This window comes from Carettochelys insculpta, chromosome 2 (genome assembly GCF_033958435.1).
Source record: "Carettochelys insculpta isolate YL-2023 chromosome 2, ASM3395843v1, whole genome shotgun sequence".
NCBI classification, from domain to species: domain Eukaryota; kingdom Metazoa; phylum Chordata; order Testudines; family Carettochelyidae; genus Carettochelys; species Carettochelys insculpta.
Window position 1 is genome coordinate 199,629,079 of NC_134138.1, and position 22,682 is coordinate 199,651,760.

The following is a 22,682-nucleotide window of genomic DNA, read 5'->3' on the forward strand; positions in this document are numbered from 1 at the left end:
ATTTGAAACTTTATCTTGCCAGTTGATATTCATAATTCTGCGGAGGCAGCAAAGATAGAGGCTGTTCAGTTTTTTTTCCCTGCTGGTTCGAGTAGGTCTTCCATGTCTCAGAACCACATAGCAGTATACTCAATACAGGCATCTTTGTTTTCAGTGTCAGCTTAGGATTGTTCCATGCACGTTTTATAAGTCAGCCAAAAAATAGTTGCTGCCTTCCCTATTCTGATGTTCAGTTCTTCATCTATGGATAGGTTTGCAGTGACAGTAGATCCAAGGTAACAGAATTGTTGAACCAGATCTAATGGGCTGTTGTCCAGAATTACATTGTGTTGCTGAAGTATACTTTGACTGAATACAAACCAAATTTTCTTCATGCTTATGTCAAGGAAAAACAACTTGCAGGCTCTGGACAGAGAATCCATCAGCGACTGTAACATGCCTTCATTATGAGCAATGAGAGCTGCATCATCTGTGAAGAGGTGTTTCTTGATGAGAACTTTCTTAACCCTAGTTTTGGCCTTGAGTCTTGCCAGGTTGTAGAGAGCCATCTAGTCTTGTGTGGAGAAATATATCGCTGCATGAGTTTTGAAATGCACAATTCAGTAGAAATTAGAAGAATACACCAAGGAGGGGAGGGGCGAGAACACACCCTTGTTTGACTCTGCTGTTCATTCCAAATGGTTCCAATGCAGATCCATCACATTGCACTGTTGCTTTCATGAAAGGATGTTATGAGGTTGAGTAGGGTCAGTGGGGAGCCAATCTTGGTTAATACTCTGTATAGTCCTGATCTACTAAGTGCTTCAAAAACCTTTGTTAAGTCCACAAATGCTATGAATAAAGGCTTTCCTTGTTCTCTGCATTTTTGTCTGTAGTTGTCAAAGAGAGAAAAATCATCTGTTGTTGATCTGTCAGCCCTGAAGTCACACTGTGTTTCTGGATGACTCAATCTGGGAATTTTTGCAGGTGTGAGACTGACACAGGCAAATGCTTCTCCTGTGATGCTCAGTAACAAGATGCCTCTGCAGTTGTTGCAGTCACCCTTTTAAATTTTTTAAATAAAGTTTTGAAATGGAGAGCAATGATGTTTGCATCCTTCATGTCACGTGGGACCATCTCCTGCTCTCCAACATTTTAGGAGTAAGTTGAACCCTGGGAAGATCATGTGCGATCAAGTTGATCTTCTGGTAAGCACAGATGTACCCCTTAGGCAGACACCTTGCAAACACTTAGGCACATTCTTAGCTTTACCTCTGTGAATAGTTCCATTCAAGTCAATTGGTAAAATTAAAACACAAGCTCAAGTGTTCTGAGTGGTCTTGTTTATAAAAGAAACCCACAATGAGAACCCCAAATGAAATTTTGATCACAAATTTAGATCCACACTAGGAACTAAATTTAAAGTTAGGCACTACTTCGAAGTAGGCAGCAGAGAGTCTACACACATTTTCCCTTACTTGGAAGTTAACTTTGAGCCCAATTTCGAAGTCCTTACTCCATTCCTGGGAATGGAGTAGTGCTCTACTTCAAAGTAGGGTGTGTGTAGACACTCAACTTTGAAGTTATTTTTGTAGTGTAGACACATCTCCCGAGAAAGCTGACTGTGTGCATGGTTAGGCAATTTTTTTCAAAACCCTGTGGTTTATCATACAGCCTGTTTTAATGAGAATCTGTTCACAAATTTATCAAGAGCAGAATATAATAATTCAGCAAGTTCTTCTGAACAACAAAATGTGCAAACTTTTTTTTCTCTGCCTTTGTCCTAAAAAAAGGTTTCTAATCATTTTTTCAAGCTGGGCATGTCGTGTTAGATCATGACACAACAGTAGCAGTTACAACACCCAAGGCCCCAGTAGCTCTCAGAAAGGTTACCACCCCTCCAGTTTATCCCCATACAGGAGACCCCTCAACTCACACAGCGGTTACATTCTTGGCAACCTCCTTCAATTTTTACATAACTCGGGTGCCAGGAAACTGACCGGCACAGCAGCACTGGTCAGTTTCCAGTCTCCTGAGTGTGGTGGGGAGCTGGAGCCTGGCTCTCAGCAATCATCTGCTCCAACAAGACAGGAAACTGACCATGGGAGAGCTGCAAGCCAGGCTCCAGCTCCCTACCACTTGCAGGAGCCAGGCTGGTCAGTTTCTGGGCTCCCACAGTGAGAGGGAGAGCCAGGAACCAGACAGCAGTCTGGTTCCCCTGCCCTGGCTGGAGCCCAGAAACTGACCAGCACATCGCTGGTCAGTTTCCTGGCTCCCTGCCACTCTGGGAGGCTGGAGGAAGGCAGGGGACAGAAAGCCATGGCGGTGCAGCTGTCTGCACCCCAGCTTCCCCCAGCTGGGCGGGCGAGGGAGAAGCCATGCTGCCACAGCTGCCCAGCCGGCTTCCCCCAGCTGAGGGAGCAGAGAGCTGCAGAGCGGCTTAGAGTTGCACTCAACGCATGCTAATGCAAGTTAGTCAGAACTCGGGGGCGGGGGGGGGGGATCACATTTTGAGAGTTTACTGTACAGTAAACCCCTGACTTACACACAGGTTGCATTCCTTGGCAACCATGAGGAAGCTGAACTTTGCTCAAGCTGGAACTGGGTGAGGGAGGGGCCCCGGTCCTGGCTGCGCCTGGTTCCTGGCTCCCCGCCACTCATGGTTTTGACTTGTATTATTGCATGTAACACAAGTCGAAATCATGTAAGTCGAGTGTCTCCTGTATTCTACTTCCACTTTTCATTAGCCCTGTCAATGTGAGAGGCACGTCTACGTAAAACATCTCAGCTATGTCTCTCTAGCTCTGTTTGTCTCTGCAAGCAGTTCCACACACACACACACACACACACACACACACACACACTAAACCAGCCAGTTAATCTAAACCGACTGCACCAGCGCACCGCAACACCTGCCGCAACTTCTAGCCACAGCTTCCCAGAGGCCGGGCATACAACAGCCCAGGATCTGTCACTTTGTCCAACCAGACAGCAAAGGACATCCAGGAGTACCAGCCAACTGTGTGGCTGCAACAGCTACACTTCCCACTGACAGGACCTCTGCCCCAGTTTGAAATGAGCTGCAGACAGCTGATGCAGCACTTTTGAACAAGCCTGGTCAGTGCAACTCTCAATACGCTTGGAATGTTAGCTCAGCATCTGGATTACTTCTGCGACGGGATGGGCATTCCAAGCACTCCTATCCCATGCTGAAGGATGGGCGATCTAAGCACTTAGACCACTAGCCTGGGACCAGACACAGGCAGGCTCAAGTCTCTGCTCTCCCCCCGACTTCCCACGTAATTAGGGGAAGTAAGTGGGTCCCCCTCTGCCTCAGTCTCCTGTCTTTACAATGGGAACCAGAGCACTTCCCTACTTCACAGTGGTGCTGGGAGCATAAATACAGTAAAGATCTGAAGTGGCCAGAAACTAGAGTCAAGTGGGCTATATAAATACTTGATTTTATTTCTATATAAAAATCAGACACACCTATTATGTGCACATGGAGACCCCTCATCACCTCCAAAATTACTTGCCACCATGCTCTCCATGACCGGCCACTATTACTGTCCTGTAGGTATATATGTTTTGCATTTATTTATCTGGTTTCTCTGCTTACGGATGGACGTAAAATCCCATTTAATTGGCTAACCAGTAAATGCTAGGTTTAACTGATTACATGGATGTGGGGGGGGGGCTGATGTGCCCCCTGTCTACCACAGATTTGGGCTGCTCCAAGCTGGAGTAGCCCTCCACTGAAGTACACTGGCACCAGCACTGCTCCAGTTTGGCTGGAGCACACAGCACAGTTGTGGGGGCTCTAGTGTAGCTGGAGCAACCCCGTGCCGCCTCTACCAGTTAACTTTTAACATCCCCTATTTCTGCTTTGCTCATACTTTCTCTCCCTTGTTATCAAACTCAGGACTCCGTGTTCCATGCATGCTGTGCACTTGGGCAGCCACCCAGGAGGCATTCAAATGCAGACCAACTGATTAGCAGAGCCCCCATAGCTGGCAACAGGTGTGGGTGGGAAAAATTAGAGGGAACACTGGTCACGAGGTTATTACACAGGGAGATGGAGGGGAGTCATGAGCTCTAAGCCTCCACTCCAACCCTCTTCCTCCAGCATTGATAAAAGGTGTTTTAAAATTACAAACACTTTTGTATATGTTTAAGAGAGGGGTCACACTCAGAGGCTTGCTCTGCGGAGGAGGTTACCAGTGCAAAAGTTTGAGAAACACTCTTCGAATGCTCCTATCCCAGGGCTCAGCAACCAAAATAGCAAGAACCACCTTTTTATAAAAATTCGGTAAAAAGCTCAAGAGCTCAAGAGCTGCAATGCATGTGAACAAGACTTTATTAGCAACACAATCAAAACACAGACACAGTATCATACCCCACAATGCACCGCACATATTAAAGGTGGGAGTTAGCCAACATTTGGAGATCACATATTTGCTATTCAGAGGAGTTGTTCATTGTTGGGCTTTTAGATGTTCACTATACATAGACAAATATTCAGGCGGGGTTTTTTCCTTTGCAATTATAGCATCTTGAGCTACAAAGAAGTCTGTGAAGAGCCAAATGCAGCTCTGGAGCCACAGGTTGCTGACCCCTGTCCTAGCCTACGTTTACTGGTGGAAGGAAGTGAAAGAACTGTCTGCTATAGCATAAAGACACAAAGAAGTCATAGGAGTTGAGTGCTCCAAGGCTGCTCAAACTGAAACCACAGAAATTTAAGTTCTTTCCCCCCCACCCCCATCTACCCTGGGTCTTTTTGTTGCTTTTAAAAATTATTAAAATGTTTCATTAGCTTGAAATCTGGCCAATTAATAGTAGTATTCAAAATAGTTTCTCTGCAGTTTCCGGTACTATCCCTTCTCATGAGTCAACCTAACCATTTTTTGGTGGTTTTACAGTTATGATTATCCCCTCTCGTGTTGCTATGTGAGGCTGCGTCTACACGTGCACGCTACTTCGAAGTAGCGGCAGTAACTTCGAAATAGCGCCCGTCACGTCTACACGTGTTGGGCGCTATTTCGAAGTTGAAATCGACGTTAGGCGGCGAGACGTCGAAGTCGCTAACCCCATGAGCGGATGGGAATAGCGCCCTACTTCGACGTTCAACATCGAAGTAGGGACGTGTAGACGATCCGCGTCCCGCAACATCGAAATAGCGGGGTCCTCCATGGCGGCCATCAGCTGGGGGGTTGAGAGATACTCTCTCTCCAGCCCTTGCGGGGCTCTGTGGTCACCGTGGGCAGCAGCCCTTAGCCCAGGGCTTCTGGCTGCTGCTGCTGCAGCTGGGGGTCCGTGCTGCATATACAGGGTCTGCAACTAGTTGTTGGCTCTGTGTATCTTGCACTGTTTAATGAAAGTGTGTCTGGGAGGGGCCCTTTAAGGGAGCGGCTTGCTGTTGAGTCCGCCCCGTGACCCTGTCTGCAGCTGTGCCTGGCTCCCTTATTTCGATGTGTGCTACTTTGCCATGTAGACGTTCCCTCGCTGTGCCTATTTCGATGTTGGGCTGAGCAACGTCGAAGTTGAACATCGACGTTGCCAGCCCTGGAGGACGTGTAGACGTTATTCATCGAAATAGCCTATTTCGATGTCGCAACATCGAAATAAGCTATTTCGAAGTTGGGTGCACGTGTAGACGTAGCCTGAGTGTCCTATGCAAGAGGGCAAACTACACAGAATGGAGGAACAATAAAGCTAACTGCACAGCGTTTGCTCAGATGCTGAAGTCAGTCAAACACAGCTGACTTTTTACTCCAATCTCTTTTGGCATTGGAGACTGACAAAGGATAGCAATTTTTTCAGATGTTTGACGTAACTGTGTCTAATATTTAATTCTCTCCCCTTGTTCAAATAAGGCCAAGAAGTTCTTCCTTAAAATTCAACAGATGTCAAGGTGCTTTGCTTCTCTATGCATCGTGTGTTAAGAAGTGGGGAGCAGGAAGAGATCAAAACTTAGTTTCTATCACTTGGAGCATTTAATAGCTAGAATCCAGCCAAAGGAAGAGGGGGTTTAGTACATAAACAGGAGCAGTTTTCAGTCAAAAGTACGCGTATCGGGGGGGCGTGGCAGAGGTCTTCCTTGAAGATATATTATCTAGATACTTGCCTAGCTTTACAACACGTTACATTAAAAAACAGCAAAGACAGCACTAAAATTACATAGCGACTTGTTTGTACTGCTCTATGGACTGAATTGGACAGATTTATATTGCAAGTTATTTTATAATCATGATAAAAGTGACACAGCAAGCCATATTTCAATAGTAGTTGCTATGACACTTATTTTTACATCTGATATTGTAAACAAGTAGTTTTTAAGTAAGGTGAAACTGAATGCGCAGGACAATTCTGACACACAAAAGGGCTACAGTAGTCCAGAAAAGTTGCAAGCCACTATGTTACATGGCAGATGAACTAAAACTGGCCAATTTGGCACTAATGCACATCAAATAGGGACAACTGTAGTTACTTTTCCACACGAAGGGAGTAGTTAGGCCCCTCAATTTGAGAAACACTGATCTCCACCCTGAAATCTGTACAGTATAGAGTAAAAACCATACAAGAGACCAGATTAAACAGTCCACTGTGCATTTTTTATGGCTGTGAATTTGGGAGGGTCTCACTCATTGGGAAAAATTTCATCTACATTTCAAGTATCGGTTAACGGAGGAATGCCCATTGATCAGAAATTTTCACACATTACCTGTAGTTTGTGATTTGTTCAAATTGCCAAACGCTAAATTTCCACCTACTGTGTACAGACAATCACTACATATGTATTACACTAGAATTTAAGGCATTATCTGTGCATGTGTGTGAGACACACCTAATGCACCCAAAATACAGTACAAGCTTACTGCTGCTGGCCCTCAGCTTCTAAAGTCACCATGTGCTTTGATGCGGACAGTCAGCCTGCAGCTCTGGAGTATCATAAATAGCTGATGTTGAACATGCGGAACAAGAAACAGACTCTGAAGAATCTTCCTAATATTGGTTTGTCTACTAACTAGCAGTCTGTTTCCCAGAAAATTATTGTAAGCAATACGCATCGGCATTACTTCCTGAGCAGAATTTGAGGGCTGTTGTTCAATAAATTTCAAATATGTCTCTAGACCCTGTGTGGCCACAGCTCAAGCATTTTTCTGTTTAACTGAGAATTCCACTTCATAAAGATCCAGATAGCAAAGAGGATAAAATAGAAGGCAAAGAAAAGCACGTGCGCAGATGCCTATTCCCTATTTGAGCTTCAAAACACCTGAGCGGGCTAAAATTGGAAGGCCGCAGGTCCAGCCCATGATACCAACTGTGTTTTGGACTGTCAATACCTATGCATAAGCCCATGCACACATTCCTCTCCATTTCCATCTACTCCGTGCTTTTGAACACGTGAACTTCTCACAAGCGCTACTCTGCAGCTACCATCCTCACCACGCCTCATGCTCACCAAAGAGGCAGCACGCAGGCACAGGGGGCATGAATCAGAGGCACTGAGCTCTTGTCCACTAGACTATTTCCTAGGTTCTTGGGATAGTGCTGCCTATAGGCACTGAAAAATTGTGTCTGATTATATGAGCTCTTATAGCAGGCACATACATGCTCTGAACATTAATCCAATGGTCACAAAGGATTTGACTTTTTAAAAAAAGAGGTCAGGGAAGGTGGGATAATCCTAGCCTAACATCTCTTACAGCAAGTTCCCACCTGAAGAATTCAAGCTTTAACACCAAACCCAAAATTTTACAAAAGGGAAAGAATAAGTTTTAATATAAACCATTGGCAAACCTCTCCTGGGAGGAAAGGCATTAGCCTTTCATCTTTGGAGGCTGATTCAAATGCTGACTGAGGGCACAAATGAAAGGTTTTGATTATCTGCATCCTAGCTCTCCAACTGGGACGAGCACCAAGGCAACCCATAAGTCAGGATGACTGGCAGTCTCTCTAAGAGAGAAACCCAGGACTAAAAATAGCAAGAGGTCTTTCAGGTCAGGATTAGAGGACACTGTGCAAGCTCTTCTGCCCAAGCTTGCCACTGTCCTCTTGAAACATTCATGGCTGAATGTAGTACTATTATTCCCACATTTTCAGGGAGCATTAATCCTCCCCACAGTACGTAAGAGAAACCTGCAAGCCTTTACCTACAGCAGTACAAGAGACAGTGCTACAAATGTGAGACAATTTCGATTGTTGGGACCCAGCAGTGGTTTGTTATATTTGTGTTACAGGGCTGGTGTAGTATCCCCAGTGGATTAGCTGAGTCTTTTATATATGCATAGTACTTTTAAGAGTGCATCAAGGACATCCTTTCATACATGCTTCATACTATAAATTACACATTTATTAAACTAGTGTACTATTCTGATTTTGGGAACAGGAGTAAGCAGCATTTCTAAAGACCCAGGAAAAAAAGCACCCAAAAGCAACAAAAGGCAGCACTCTAACTTATCTCTATTGTCAGATATTTGCAACAGGTTCTCCTACCTCTTCATGGACATTTCAAATATAAAACAGGAATATTAAAGAAGCAAAGTGAGGATCCCCGTAATCCTTCGCTGGATCATAACATTCAATCTTCCACTGTGTATGAGCAGAGGTATACACTTTAAAACAAATCTAACAGATTCATTGATAGGCAATATATTAATTAATCCAGCATGTAACTCTCAGCACCCTGACGCACTTTAACGCCTACTGGTAAAGTGCATTCAAGATTTTTTTTTTTTTTAAAGCATCAGGTCAAAATATTTCCTAAGATTTAAACAGGGATGTCTGAAAGGGCAAATGGTATACGTATTCACCACCTCACAGAGCTGACAAAGCCACCGAAAATGACTTCACAGCATTTATACCCACTCCCTTCTAAATCCTACCAATGCTTGTTTTGTTTGTTATGTGACTACTTTATTAGATAAGAACTGAACTGAGGCTCACCTGCAAAAATAGCAAATAAACTATTCCTCTGCCCCGCTTTCTGAAATGAACAAACAGTGCTGCCTTTACATCAAGCAACTGAGTACATGTGGGTTTGTTTCGGTCCCTCCTGCCAAACATCTGTGAAGTTAGCCCCGTAACATTCCTGAGAGATATCTAGAGGCGCAGTATCACCATCTCTTTATAGAAACGAACCAGCAACACAGAAATTAATGCCGATTTTCAGAGAGAGTCAGCAGCCACAGCCTCTTTTAAACAACTAACAAACATATTGGGTCATGAGTTGTTGTGGGCAAGGCTCACTTCTTCAGATGACTGGAGTAGGAAAAAAAAAAAAAAAAAAGCTAGAATCCAGGGTTTCTATAGCTCCCCTCTCTCCCCCTGCCAGTGGAGTCCCATCAATGTCCGTGGAGCTCGGCATTGGCATATGGCTCCCCCTGCATACTCCCATTAAGAGTATTAGGATTTAAATACACCAAAGGAAACAAATATGAAAGTAAATACATAAAACAGTGATGGCCATAAAATTTGTCCTGCAGACATCCAGTTATTTCAGCTGTGAAATTCCCTTCTTCGGAAGGTTTGCCTGGGCTGCTTAACGCTCCATTTTGTCTGCACATCTGAAGTCCACACTGATACACATTTTAAGTCAAAACCACTATTTCCACAACAGCTGATTTTACAAGATACGGGGCCGAAGGCAGATCTTACCAGTGACAGCACCAATGACCTAGAAACAAAAGTCATAAATCAACACTCTAGGGAATACGGGTGGTTAGTGCCAGGCGTGCATTTCTTTGGGTCTCCATCCCCACTCAAACAGCTCAGGAAAGGGTGAACTTTCCCAAGTACACCAGTATCTGTGGATAAACCTGATGCCCCGTTGGAAACGGCAGGCATATTTAAACATGCCTCTTCTTTTGGTTGGGAAAGGTCAGTGTTGCAAGGGTTAAATACTGAAGGAGATACACAGGACTCCAACTGGCAAATTTGAAAAATGAAAACTAGAACAAACATAACAAGAAGCCCTGTGGCACCTTATAGACTAACAGATATTTTGGAACCTAGGGTCTTTGCCCACAAAAGCTTAGGTTCCAAAATATCTGTTAGTCTGTAAGGTGCCACAGGACTTCCTGTTGTTTTTGAAGACAGACTAACTCAGCTACCCCTCTGATACTAGGATAAACATAATTCTAATGTCTAAGCAGAAACAATGTCATTTCTCTTACCGAAATATTTCACCAGGTTATTTCTACAACAGCAACCAGAACTGTCATCTCAGACTACCAAGAGGCAGCAACAGATATCCGAGAAAAACACCAATTCAAAAAGAAACAAAAGCTCCAAATGCCCTTCAGTTGAACCTAATGTTCATAGTGTTTCACTCTCCCCTGAAAGCTCCTTGACGTAGAATGATACTTGCAAATTTAGGACTAAGATCATCTCTCTTCCCCAGAGTTCACTATGGATTTATTCCCACAAGGCTGCTCTGCAGATTTTTGTCCTGTGATTTAGTGCGGATTTTAGGATTTTCTAAACACAGATTTTTAGAATTAAAAAAAAAAAAAAAAAAAAAATCTAAAATTGACCATATTGTGAGCATAAAAATATTAGCGATTACTTGATTGTAAGTTTAAACAGACCAAGAAAAGTGAAAAGTTTGGGAACAAAGATAATTTGATTGCATAATATTATATAGGTTCCTAATCCCCAATCTAGCACCATCAGGACCAGAGCAGTCTCAGACCAGGGATTTTACTACACTGGAGTAGTCAATTCTGCCCCCTCTGCTGGTGCAGTTCCCACCGCACTGTCAGCTGCCGGCTTCCATCCCCAGCCACCCCTTCCATGCTGCAGCTTCCTACCCATCCCTGGGGATGGGCCATAGCGAGCCTGGCTGCCAGCTGGCTGCCACTGCCCCGGGCTCCTGCCACTAGTCTGGCGGGCCCCTCCTCCTCCCTGCCCCAGGACTCTCTAGCCCTGCATGATCCACTTTCCTGCTGGATGACAGATGTTGCCAGATTTGGGAGTTTCAACCTGTATAAGCTAGAACACAGTTTCTGCTGAAGGAGAAACTTTCACAGAGACATGATGTCAACAACAATTCCATCAAATACTGCTTGCAATAGGCATTACAGGCATAACCCTGAAGTGAGTCAACACAAAAAAAAGCAGTCCTCAACACAGAGGCAGGAAGCCTAGGACAATCGCTTTACAGGACATTAAAATTGAACATGCCAGATAATAAACAAGGGAGAAGGGGCAGAAATTGTTTTAACCTTTGTGTCAAAATTTCTCTCTTTCAATGACGCCAATAGACCAAGGATGACTTTAAGCTTTAGAATTTAGTGAAACTAATACAAACATAATAGGTTCAACCAGACTAAGCAGAGTAGCAGCAAGGGTTGTGAAGGTACTTAAGCATGTGAATGACTTAGCCAGGTAAGCAGTCCCAGTGAATTCAGTGGGACTATCCATCACATGTATAAGCATTCACAGGTTGTGGTTGAACACAGTAAGGTCTCAGAGTACGTGAACTCAGAGTAGGTGACCCCGCTCTTATGCGTCTGACCCTGACCACCACCTCCACCCACCCACCCCCCCAACCACCAGGTTTAAACTACCTGCAAGCAGCTCTGGTTTAAGCCACGCCTGCCGCCCCACGCGGCTCACAAGCTACCCACCCACCACCCCCGCCGCTCCACACAGCTCCAGCGCGACCCACCATCTCACAAGCTGCCTGCTAGCTCGCCCCGCCACCCCACGCAGCTCTGGTGCAACCCCCTCCCTGCCAGTTCACGAGCTGCCCACCCAGCCACCCCCCTTGCCCACAGCTCTGGTGCCACCCACCCTGCCAGCTCACAAGCTGCCCCCTCCCCCCAAGTGGTTCCAGTGCAACCCCCCAGGTGGCTCACCACCCAAGCACAGCTCTGGTTCCAGCTCAACCCCCTACCCCCTGCTCCCCACCCCCACAGCCCAGCTCACCACCCGTGCTCAACTCCACCCCTCAACCCCCTACGGCCCTAACCCACCCCAGGCTTAGCCCCTCCTCGCCCGCCTCCCACAACCCTAACCCACCGCCAGGCTTAACCCTCCTCAACTGCCACCCCCGGGGCAGGACTTACCTTTCTGCTGCTTCCCCGGCTACAGAACATGTGTTCTGCTGGGGGAAAAAGCCAGACCCCAATTTGCACAAAATCTGGGTTTACACAAGGGTGCATGGAATGGAACATCCGCGTACTCTGAGACCTTACTGTACTACTAGTCAACCTGCTGAATAATATGCCCTCAAACCACCGTTCTTAGTGATGTCATTCTATTTCAGTGCATCAGCATGAAGTAAGGAGATTTCAAAAATTTGCTAATAGCCAGTACTATTCAAGACCATTAAATTGATGGGTGTTGAGATGGATTATTTATTGGATTAAAAACTTATGAAACTTGAAAGCAGGCTGCAGAGCTACTTAAATATATTTAAATAAATTCTTCATGATTTACAAATGTGTTAGCCACAAAATACAGAAAATGAAAGCCTGAAAAATACAAATTGGTCACACAGATAAAGGAAAAAATGTTGATGTGAAAGGATCACTTATTTACTATAGTACTTTGTAAATTTATAGAACACTGTGGCATTTTATTGTAATTTTGTATTTTAAGAAACTGAATAATGAGGATGTACAACTAAGGCACTCATAGCACCGGATGGGTACCTCATCTCAAAACTAAAGAACACTCAACAGAAAGCAAAAAAGATATACCTCAAAAATATATCTCTGCCTCAGCCCACAACTCTGAGGGCTAAAGGATATTCTGGAGGCAGTCACAGATGTATTTTAAAAATGTAAACATCATTTACAACATTAAAGTGAAACTTCCAAAATTAAACAAGTTCACGTAATAAATGAAATATAATAAAGTGATCCTTTTGCATTCCACTCATTTTATGTTGACTTTCTTCCATCTGCACAGCCATCTTAAGCTGTTGCAGGCTTTTGTTTTCATCTGTGGCTGATAAAACTAAGCATGTAGACTGTGTGAACAGTTAACAAAATATCTGCTTTGACTAGATATTAAGATCAAGATGCTAAGCATGCCAGACACACTGGCAGGTAGTTAAGGTACAAAAATTTAGTTTTTAAAAAGTTGTACAGAACCTAGTATGAAGGATTTTAAAAACACATATTTGCAACCCAAACACAGAAGCTCTCCTGTTTGACAGCCATGAAGTGAGAACATAAGTGACTCCCATTATGAAGGCCTTATTAGTTCATGCGTTTTACTAAGATTAACGAAAAACAAAGATACAGAAAACAAAAAAGTTTTTTAAATATTCAGTTTCAACCATCAAAAATTAAGTTATTTTTCTAAATGTGTTTTTAACCTCACAGTACCCCTTTACAATTGACCCATACCAGCTCAAACCCAGACAGCCATTCAAATACCCAATGTCAAATTACCACCAACAATCCGACACTCATTAAAATAAAGATGTTCCTCACAGAAGTATGTTTTACACAAAAGGAGAGTATGAGGAAAAGCTCTGTACCTCAAGTTCAGTTTCTCTTCGATTGATGTCATCTGTGGATTGATTTAACTTTTCCAGTTCACCCTAAAAATAGAGCAAAAACACAGGCACACTGAGAAATCAGATATCAACACGGGGAAGGAGAAAAAAAAAAAAAAAAAAAAAAAAAAGAGGTTCTATTTAAGTGTCAGCTGGCATTTCCTAAAGAAAGCACATAAAGGCTCTGGCTAGAATATTAAATGAAAACAGATTTGACACATATGCAAGAATTCAGCCAGAGGTTATGAATCTATTACAGGAATGGGTGGGTGAAGATTCTGTGGCCTTTAACGTGCCAGAGGTTAACACTATTGCAATCATTTAGTCTTTCTTAGGCTTAAAAGTCTTTTACCACCTAGTCCCAGCACTCTGCTATTTAGGAAAGCTAAGCAACAAGCTGAGAAACTTCACTTCAGTTCTAGTTATGAAATGCACTTCTTGCTTTGAGTTACAATCTGTATCTTAAAAGAACAGACAGCTAACCTCAGCTAGTTCCCAATGAGACAATTTGAAACAAGGCCTTTTCTCTTCACAATTGTAGGAAAAGAGATACATACATAGACAAAGACAAGGATTAGAACATAGCATTAATATTGTAACAAAAACAGTCACATGCAAAAAGAATTAAGAATAAAAAGGAACTTGTCTCGCAATATTCTCTTTCTGCAAAAGATGTTCTGTATCAGTATGTCAAAATTTGGCCCTCAATGCTAAACTATATAAAAAGACCACCACTAGGAACTGATTCACTAATGTCATCTAGTGGACAGTCAATCTGGTCACAACGAAAAGATGTTAGCTCTAACAATATAGCTGTGTTACCCACAGAAGTCTGAAGTCAAACCTGATTTCTAAGTCTTGGAATGCATACTAAAAACAGTTATTAGAAAAAACAACAACATCTTTAAATCCCTTATCAAGGTGAGAAGGGTTTGTGCCATACACATTAAAGTAACAGACATTTATTTTGGCACATAATGAAATTATGGTGGTGTTTCTTTTTTTGTTATCAGCATGCAATCAGACTCCTAGTGCTGATTAGATAAATGGAGCCATTTTCCAAATCAAAGAGAACCCAAGGACATAATTTCAGTTACTGGAAGCTAGCACATCATGGTGTCTGGGGAAAAAAAAAAAAAAAAAAAAAAAGTCAGGCCACCTAAACATTGCTTAAGCATTTGCAGGGTCATGCTGATTTTTAGACACCCACATCTGAAAATTTTGCCACAAACCTGTACCACTCTAGGACAGGGTAAGATACAAGAGGAATTACAAGTACAAATCAAATCCTGCAAAGTCTCCTGCATGTGCTTCACTTTACACACAGCCAGCGAACAAACTAAGGGAATACTCAGTGCATAAAATTAAGGTTGTGTGTAGGTCTTTGCAGGATTAGGGACAGACTGATCCCTCTCTCTCTCAGCAGTAGGTCATGGTATGAATTTTGGGGTGAGACTTGGGAGGAGAAGAAAAAGGAGAACTGTAGTTACAAAATAAAAGATTGAGGAGCGTGTAAAAGCACCTGTAAAAGAAAACAACATTTTGTATTTCAAGCCACTGTTTTCCTTCTAATTCAAACCCTACCTTTACTATTAAGAGTTCTAGCCCCTCCCTCTACACTTAAAAGAAGGGGGGAGGGATAGTTCAATGGTCTGAGCCTTGGCCAATGAAATCCAGGGATACAAGTTCAGTCCTTGAAGGGACCACTAGGAATATGGGGCAAATAGATTTAAAAAAAAAAAAATCTGCCAGGGATGGTGATAGGTCATTGAGTGCAGTCTCCTGCCCTCACAGTGGGACCTACAAAGGCCCCTTCCAGTTACATGAAATAGGCAACAAACAAAAAAACACAAAAGACAGAATTTTATTTTGAAGGGGAAGGAGGGTCAGGGCCCAGCACACATTAATGGAAATACAGCAATCTTAAACAATCAGCATTAGCAGCTTAAATCACGTTAATTCAATTTCACAAAAGCCCTTGCACAGCTGCAGGCACCAAGCCAAGACCATTGATCCCTTCCAAGTTACCTTATTTTAGGTGCAGCTTCAAAGACCTTTCATTCCTCACTTCCAAATCCCACTCTGGCCTTGTAACTATTGCACACCGCTTTGAGAAACACCCGGCATGAGTGGTACCCAAGAAAATCATCCAGGCGCACACTGCGGAAACCCCTGGGCAGGTATTCTTGCAGCCTGCGCCCTGTGCAGAACATCACAGGCGGTTCCCCCTCGGGCTTGGAAAGCAGGTTGCGGGTTTTAAGACAGGGAAGGCTCAACAAAGCCCAGCCCCGCTCCGATGCGCCCTGACCCGGGTGGAGGCTGAAACCGGTGGCGGGGGGGGCGCCTGATGCCCGTCTTGGCCCCAGTGCGGCCAAAGGGCGGGGAGGGGGGGGCGCCTGATGCCCGTCTTGGCCCCAGTGCGGCCAAAGGGCGGGGTGGGGGCGAGCAGCCGGGGCTCTCCAGCAGCCTCTCCACCCATCCGCACAAATAACCCCCCGCAGAAACCTAATGAGCTCGGCCGGCCGCTGCACAGCGGCTGCAGCCCCATGCGGGGCGGAGCAGCCGGGGGCACCGCGTTGCTCTAGGTGGGGACCTGTGCAAAGAAGGGCGCAATGGCAGCGGCGCGCGGGGGGCCGGCTTTGTCCGCCCGCAACGCGCGGGGCTCCCCGGCGCGCTCCCCTCCCTCACCTGGATCCTGGGGTCCACCTCCTCCTCCTCCTCAGGGAAATCCCCCTCCTCGGGCCGGCTCCTGCGGCCCGCGGGCTCCATGGGGCCGGGCAAGGACCTGGGTTAGCGGCCGCCGCCAGCGGCTGGGAGAGGTGCCGAGTGGAGGAAATCCGCCGTCTGTCAGCCGCGCCGCACCGCCCCAGCCCCACTGGCCTCGGCCCCGCCCCCGCGCCAGGCTGCCAAATCAGCAGGCCGAAGCCTCCTCCCCGCCTCCCGAGCAGCTGCCCAAGCCGCCGGGCTTCTCTTTTGTGCCGCCGCGGCGCACGTGGCACGGCCGGGGGGCGGCTGCCCGGCTGCTCGACAGCTCCTGGCCGCGTGGGCAGCCCCAGCGGGAGACAGCCTGGCAGAAGCGGGGTCTCATTCTCACCCACCCTGGCCTCCAGGGCCGCCTGTGCCCGGTAGGAAACTTTGAAAGCCCGTCTCCTGGGACGCAGGGGCGTGTGTGGCCTGTGCCCTTTGCCTGGGTTTGGCCCGCGGGCCTGGCTTTAATTTGAGGACACCCCGGGGGAAATCAGCCCATTGTTTCGCAGTGCATGGCGTGCAAGGCCACCTATTTGTGACCTCAGCGGCACCGCACACAATGCAGTTTGTGGCTGCAGGTGCAGGGATGGGCTAGCGAATCCGGGGTCGTCGTCCTACCCCAGCAGTGGGTTGAAAGGTTTCCTGCAATGCACGTCTGGAAACCTTGCCAATTAAATCAAAACCAGGTGTCTGTCCTGCCTTTCATCTGAGCCTGCAAATTTTGCATTTGGTGCATGCAGCACAAAATAAACAGATTCCACCAAAGCAAACTAGTGCTTGTCCTCATTGCGTCAGCAAAAAGGAACCTTATCGTGGCACCCTGGGTGGTGTGGAACAATGAGGCTACTTGGCTCATGTAGCAAAAGCAAAACATGCATAGCGTAGAGCTCTGCTGCTTGATATTTCGTTAGTCACTCCCTTAGTGCTGGGGTTTAGCACAGGATTGGCATCCCAACCTAGTGAAGATAGCAGAGTTAACCCCCTCTCATTGGGACAGGAATGGTGGGTTGTAGTTGGGATTCTGGCTCTTGATCCTTTTATGTAAAAGCCTTCAGGTTCTAATAGTATGAGAAGTAAAATCAAAGCTCCCATACACGTTTCCGTCCATAGGCACTAAAGAGATCAACAACCACAGAAATTCTTGGTCTCAGCTTAATGGTGGGTTGCCAACTGTGCAAATACAGAAAACAGAACACCTTTGCTCTGACCAAGGTCCTGCTCCACTCCATCTCTTCTCCAAGGCCCCAACTCACACCCAGCAATCATTCTAACCTACCCTTGCACTCTCCCACCCTTGCTCACTTTCCCTGAGTAGTGGTAAGGAGTTGGAGAGTGAGCTCAGGGATGGGGCAGAGGGCTGAGGTGGAATGCACAAGGGAATGCCAAGCTTGGGCTAAGGGCTTCAGAGTGTGGGAGGCAACCGGAGGAAAGGGTTGGGGTGCAGGAGGGGATGAGGCTCTTGCTGGGAATGCAGGCGCTGTAGGAGGGGCCAGCGTGGGGAGGGTTTAGAGTATGGGAGGAAATGCAGATTTCCAAAACCGGATGTCTGATCATTTAAACGTGACATAAGGCAAAAAATTGCTGTGCCCTCTTCCAATTCTTTGTGATAGATTTTACAAAACAGTCCCGTAGATAAACAGGGAGATTCTCCTTGGGAGCCCTCCTATGCTCTGGGTAGAAGTATCAGCTCTTGCTTTAATCCCTTTTTTCTGCAGTCACTCCCGTGCATCAGAGATCGCTTTACAAACTTACCTTATTAGTTGTTTTGTGAGCTGGACATCCTCCCTAACCTACTCCTGGCTTCATAACTTGGGCCAGGTCTACAGAACAGACCTATTATTGGTATAACTACATCATTCAGGGGTCTGAAACATGGCACACCCCAAATGATGGATTTATAGTGACCTAACTCCATCCCATCCCCCATGTAGACAGTACTGTGTTGACAGGGAAGCATATCTTATGACACAGCTCCTGCTTCTCTGGCAGGTAATAACAGAGATAGCCGTGCTAGTCTACATACTATAAAAACAAAAAAGCAGTCCAGTAGCACTTTGAAGACTAACAAAATAATTTATTAGCTGATGAGCTTTCGTGGGACAGACCCACTTCTTCAGATCATAGCCATACCAGAACAGACTCAATATTTAAGGCACAGAGAACCAAAAATAGTAATCAAGGTTGACAAATCATAAAATTTACTATGAAGGTGAGCAAATCAGAGAGCAGAGGGGGTCACTGATTTACTCTGCTTTGCTCACCCTGGTAATCATTTTTCTGATTTGTCAACCTTGATTACTATTTTTGGTTCTCTGTCGCTTAAATATTGAGTCTATTCTGGTATGGCTATGATCTGAAGAAGTGGGTCCGTCCCACGAAAGCTCATCAGCTAATAAATTATTTTATTAGTCTTTAAAATGCTACTGGACTTCTTTTCTGTCAGGTAGATTAACTTATTACAGTAAGTTCTCAACATTTGCAAACAATTCAAGTATTCACGTGTGGCTGCAGTGGCCGCTCAGGTTTTTGGGGCAGAGATCACTGGTAGCAGCAGCTTCCTCAGGGCCCTGGGCTTCCCCCGGGGCTCTGGGCAAGAGTGCCAGCAGCCGCCACTTACCCAATGACACAGGGCAGGCGCACTGGCAGCTGCTGCTTCTCCGAGGCTCCTGGCAGGAGTGGCATTTGCAAAATTCAACATTAGCAAGGGTTCTCAACACAGAACCCTCACGAATATTGAGACCCTACTGTATTTTCAAGGCCTTCCTTCTGCTTGCTAGTCAAAGCTTTTTTTTACACACACATAAATATTTCCTTAACCAAATGTAAGGCAACTGGTTCTTTAATTTCCCCCTTATCTTACAGCCTACAGTCTTTTAAAAATGGGTGGACCTTTGAAAAAACATTTTCTTTGTGAAAAATTCACCACTCCTACAGCTGAGGGCTCCCTTTCTCTGTTCCCCCACCGAAACAAGGAAAGATAAAAAATAACATTCCTTAGATGTGTATGGTGAAAAAGTAGACATTACAAATAATGTTTAAGCCTGAGTCATGCAACATAAAGCACCAAAAGAAAAAGAGGGAACAGGTGTAAAAAATTTTATTTTAAAATATCGTACACTTTTGAAGTGACACCAACAGCCTGAAACAATGGGAACAGGAGGTGCTGCCGAAAAGCAGAAAGATAACACAGCAACAGATCAGAATAGGACTGTTGGAAGATGCCAAGACAGCCTGGTGTGGTGCAAAGCTATGTTAATTTCATTTTTTTTACTAATTCATTAAAGAAAAGCAGATAGTTATGGCCTGATCCTAAGAAGTGCTGAGCTCCCGCAACTCCTACTGAGACAAATTAAGGAAATCTACAGAGAAATCCCCCTCTGGATTTTAGAACCTCTGTGTCAGATATCCTTCATGACAGTCGTTGAGCCTTCTCATTCCCATAGCAACCTGGCTCCCCTTGAGGCCGTGCAAGCCCATTGTCTAAAATCTGGGAGCAGAAACACAGAGTGAATGCTCACAGGCAGGCCTGCTGACAGGAGGGGAAAGGGGGGGCAATCGCACTGGGGCTCAGAGCTTCTAAGGGACCCAGAGCTCCCAGCCCCTGCTGCAACTGTGGCAGGTTTAGCAGTCAGAAGCCCAGGCTGCCTTGATTTGCTGCTGGAGCACCGCTCTGCCTGCCTCAGAGGGTGGGTGGGGAGAATACCTCAACCTTGGCAATGCTAAGGCCTGACTGCCCAAGGCCCCACCCCTTATGGGGTGCAGAGCTGGGCCCCTCCACACACGCACTGCCTGGGGTCCACGGTGGCTGTCAGCCACGCTGCTGACAGGCCCAGAATTCTCACTACTGTTTTTCCCTGGGATTGTCTGGAAACTGATGCTTCATGGATCTTCCTCAGCCTTGCGCCCACGCCCGCCCACACCCCCCCCAGCACAACTCCCAAACCTCTGACCATTTAGATTTCCTGGGTGAGGGCAGAGTTATGGGTGAGGGAATGCTCCTGCTTATGCTTCATTCTCCTCCCATGGACAGACATTAGGCCATCTGTGTGAGGTCTCTGCTCCTGTCATCCCTACCAGTGCTACCAGATCACAGAGCAATGCCCATGGTACAGAATCCTAAGCAGAACAAAAAGAAAACAAACACAATGGGAATGATAAGTTGCCCTTTTTTTTTTACTAAACTCTGCTTATTATTAAGTATTTATCTGATGCCATCACCATCCTGCCTTAGTGCAGGATGGTGATGGCATTACATAAATATTTAGATTTTATTTATTTTGGATCACGCTTATTTTATACAATGATCATCTAAAGAGAACCATTTTTATGCTCAGCTCTGTAATCAACAGGATTTACAAATCAAAAACAGACGGACCAAACAATTCAGGCAGTTGTCACTTAGACACTGCATTCAGCCGTAATACATCTGTTGATCAGATCGTTTCAAAACACTAAAGACTGTGCTTGCCAGACATTTCTGTTTGCTGCGTTATCCCTGAAAGGGTTAAATAGGAGTAGGCTGTGGTACACAGATATGACCAGAAGCATTAAGGATATAAATTCTGCATCGTCACTATTTTTGATCCACACCACAGATAATTTTGACTGAGACTGCTATCATGCGCAACAGGTAACAAAGACCGGAGAATTACTGCTGATGTTCATATACCATATGTAGACAACCTGCCTGTTCTGCTTAATTCACTATGGCACAATAAATAAATTCCAGGTGACCGCAGCAGGCTATATCTTCACAATGTCAAAGTGATCTTCCACAAAATGCTAATGGTCAGATTCCAAAGAAAAGAGTAAAGCATGCTGACTTTTTTCTAGATGCATCATGCACAGGCCACATGCGCACAACTATGGGCACCTGCCTGAGACATTGACAAGATACAGTGTTTGCTTTCTGCTAAATCAGTGTTACCAAAACAATGCTCTTCAGAATGAAATACTGTGGGAACTGGGCATTGGATAATCAGGGGTGTGGGAAGGGGTCTTCTTTCGTACTCACTGGACTCCAGAGTGACGAATCACTGCCTATGTGTATGGAAGACTGTTACTTGATAGGGGCAATGCTGGGGTTTGTTAGGATAACCACGTGTGTGTGCCTCTCACCAGTGACATTCAGAGGTACCAACGAACTCAATGTTTGCTATGGCCCATGAGTTAGCAGGCCCCAGTCCACCAAGAGCTGAAAAACCAAGCAACAAGTTTCAAACTGTGCCCCCTTCACATTCTCTGTCATGCTCAGAAGTCCTGGGAACGGGAAAGGAACTGTAGCCATTCCAAAACAGCAGCCACAGAAGCTAGGGGCTACGTAGTTTTAATGTACCAAGGCTTTACTCAGACAATTACAGAACAATGTGCATGTGAAGGAACCAGAGAGACACCAGTGGCCTGCTGAATTACTTTGGGAGTTAACTTAATCACACTACAGCCTAGATATGTTACTCCACTAACATCAGTATTGGAGTAGAATACTCATTGCTTACTAGAGATCCTGGAAAAAAAACAAAAGAAAACCTATTCAGCTGCATGGGGGAGTTGTTTTGCCTTAGTTATGATATAAAAAATACAACATTCATGGGAAGTATCCAGACTACATTATTGAGTCTCCCAGAACTCCTCGGCGTGCCTGAAATGACTTTTGTACTTTCCAGGTGGAGATCTGAGAGTTTGGTTTGTTTTTTTTTAACATACTGAAAGAATGCATATGTATCTGATTTGATAAGTCTTTTGAATGGGCATTGTGGAAGTGTGAGCTGCATTTTGAATAAAGTCAGCCTTCTGAGAAGAACCTTGCTTCAATAACCAGCCATAATAACAGAGCCAGATTAAAGAATGTTGGAATCCTGTGGGTTTAGGGAAGCTTCTCCCTACACAGACACCTTTTTTAAACTTGTCGGGGCAGGTGACATGCAAGACAATCACACCCTAGGTAAAACTTCAGTGTGCCACCCTCCTGTTGCCTCCCTAGAGCAAATGTTCTTGAATGAGGTGGAAGGAAGATCCATAACTTAGACTTTCAAGAAGCAGGGGTGACAAGGCTTCTTAGAGTTCAATGGTTATGATAGAAGGAAAGAGGAAGAGAGCAAGTGTCAGGTCACAGCCTCTTAGTGTGGTCCTGGCCATCTTGATATGAGGGGAGGGGAGTATGGTCAGGCCAATTTTGAATCCATGGCATTGCAACTTGTGCATCCAGTCACAGCACCAATCATCAGAGGGGTAGTCATGTTAGTCTGTATCCACAAAAACAAGGACTCCTGTGGCACCTTAAAAACTAACCTGTTTATCTGGGCACAAGCCTTCCGATGAAGTGGGTTTTTGCTCATGAAATCTTATGCCAACTTAAATGTGTTAAACTTTAAAGTGGTACAGGACTCTGGATTGTTTTAGCACCAGTAATATTCTTTTTCTTTCTTTCTTCCCATGGGTCAGT

General features: G+C 45.2%; 1 protein-coding gene across 2 annotated transcripts in view; it reads right to left on the minus strand.

The window, feature by feature from the left end:
* SH3BP5 (SH3 domain binding protein 5) overlaps window positions 1–22,682 on the minus strand; it is a 95,773-nt gene that overhangs the window by 62,581 nt on the left and 10,510 nt on the right. The window contains exons 1-2 of one of the 2 annotated variants that reach the window (XM_074988302.1): window positions 16,181–16,316; window positions 13,475–13,537 (exon numbers count right to left, since the gene is read on the minus strand). In XM_074988302.1, the coding sequence (XP_074844403.1) occupies window positions 13,475–13,537; window positions 16,181–16,261 (144 nt within the window). In that variant the 5' untranslated portion in view covers window positions 16,262–16,316. Of the gene's footprint in view, window positions 1–13,474; window positions 13,538–16,180; window positions 16,317–22,682 lie in introns of those variants that run through there. The other variant, XM_074988303.1, reaches the window with a different exon arrangement.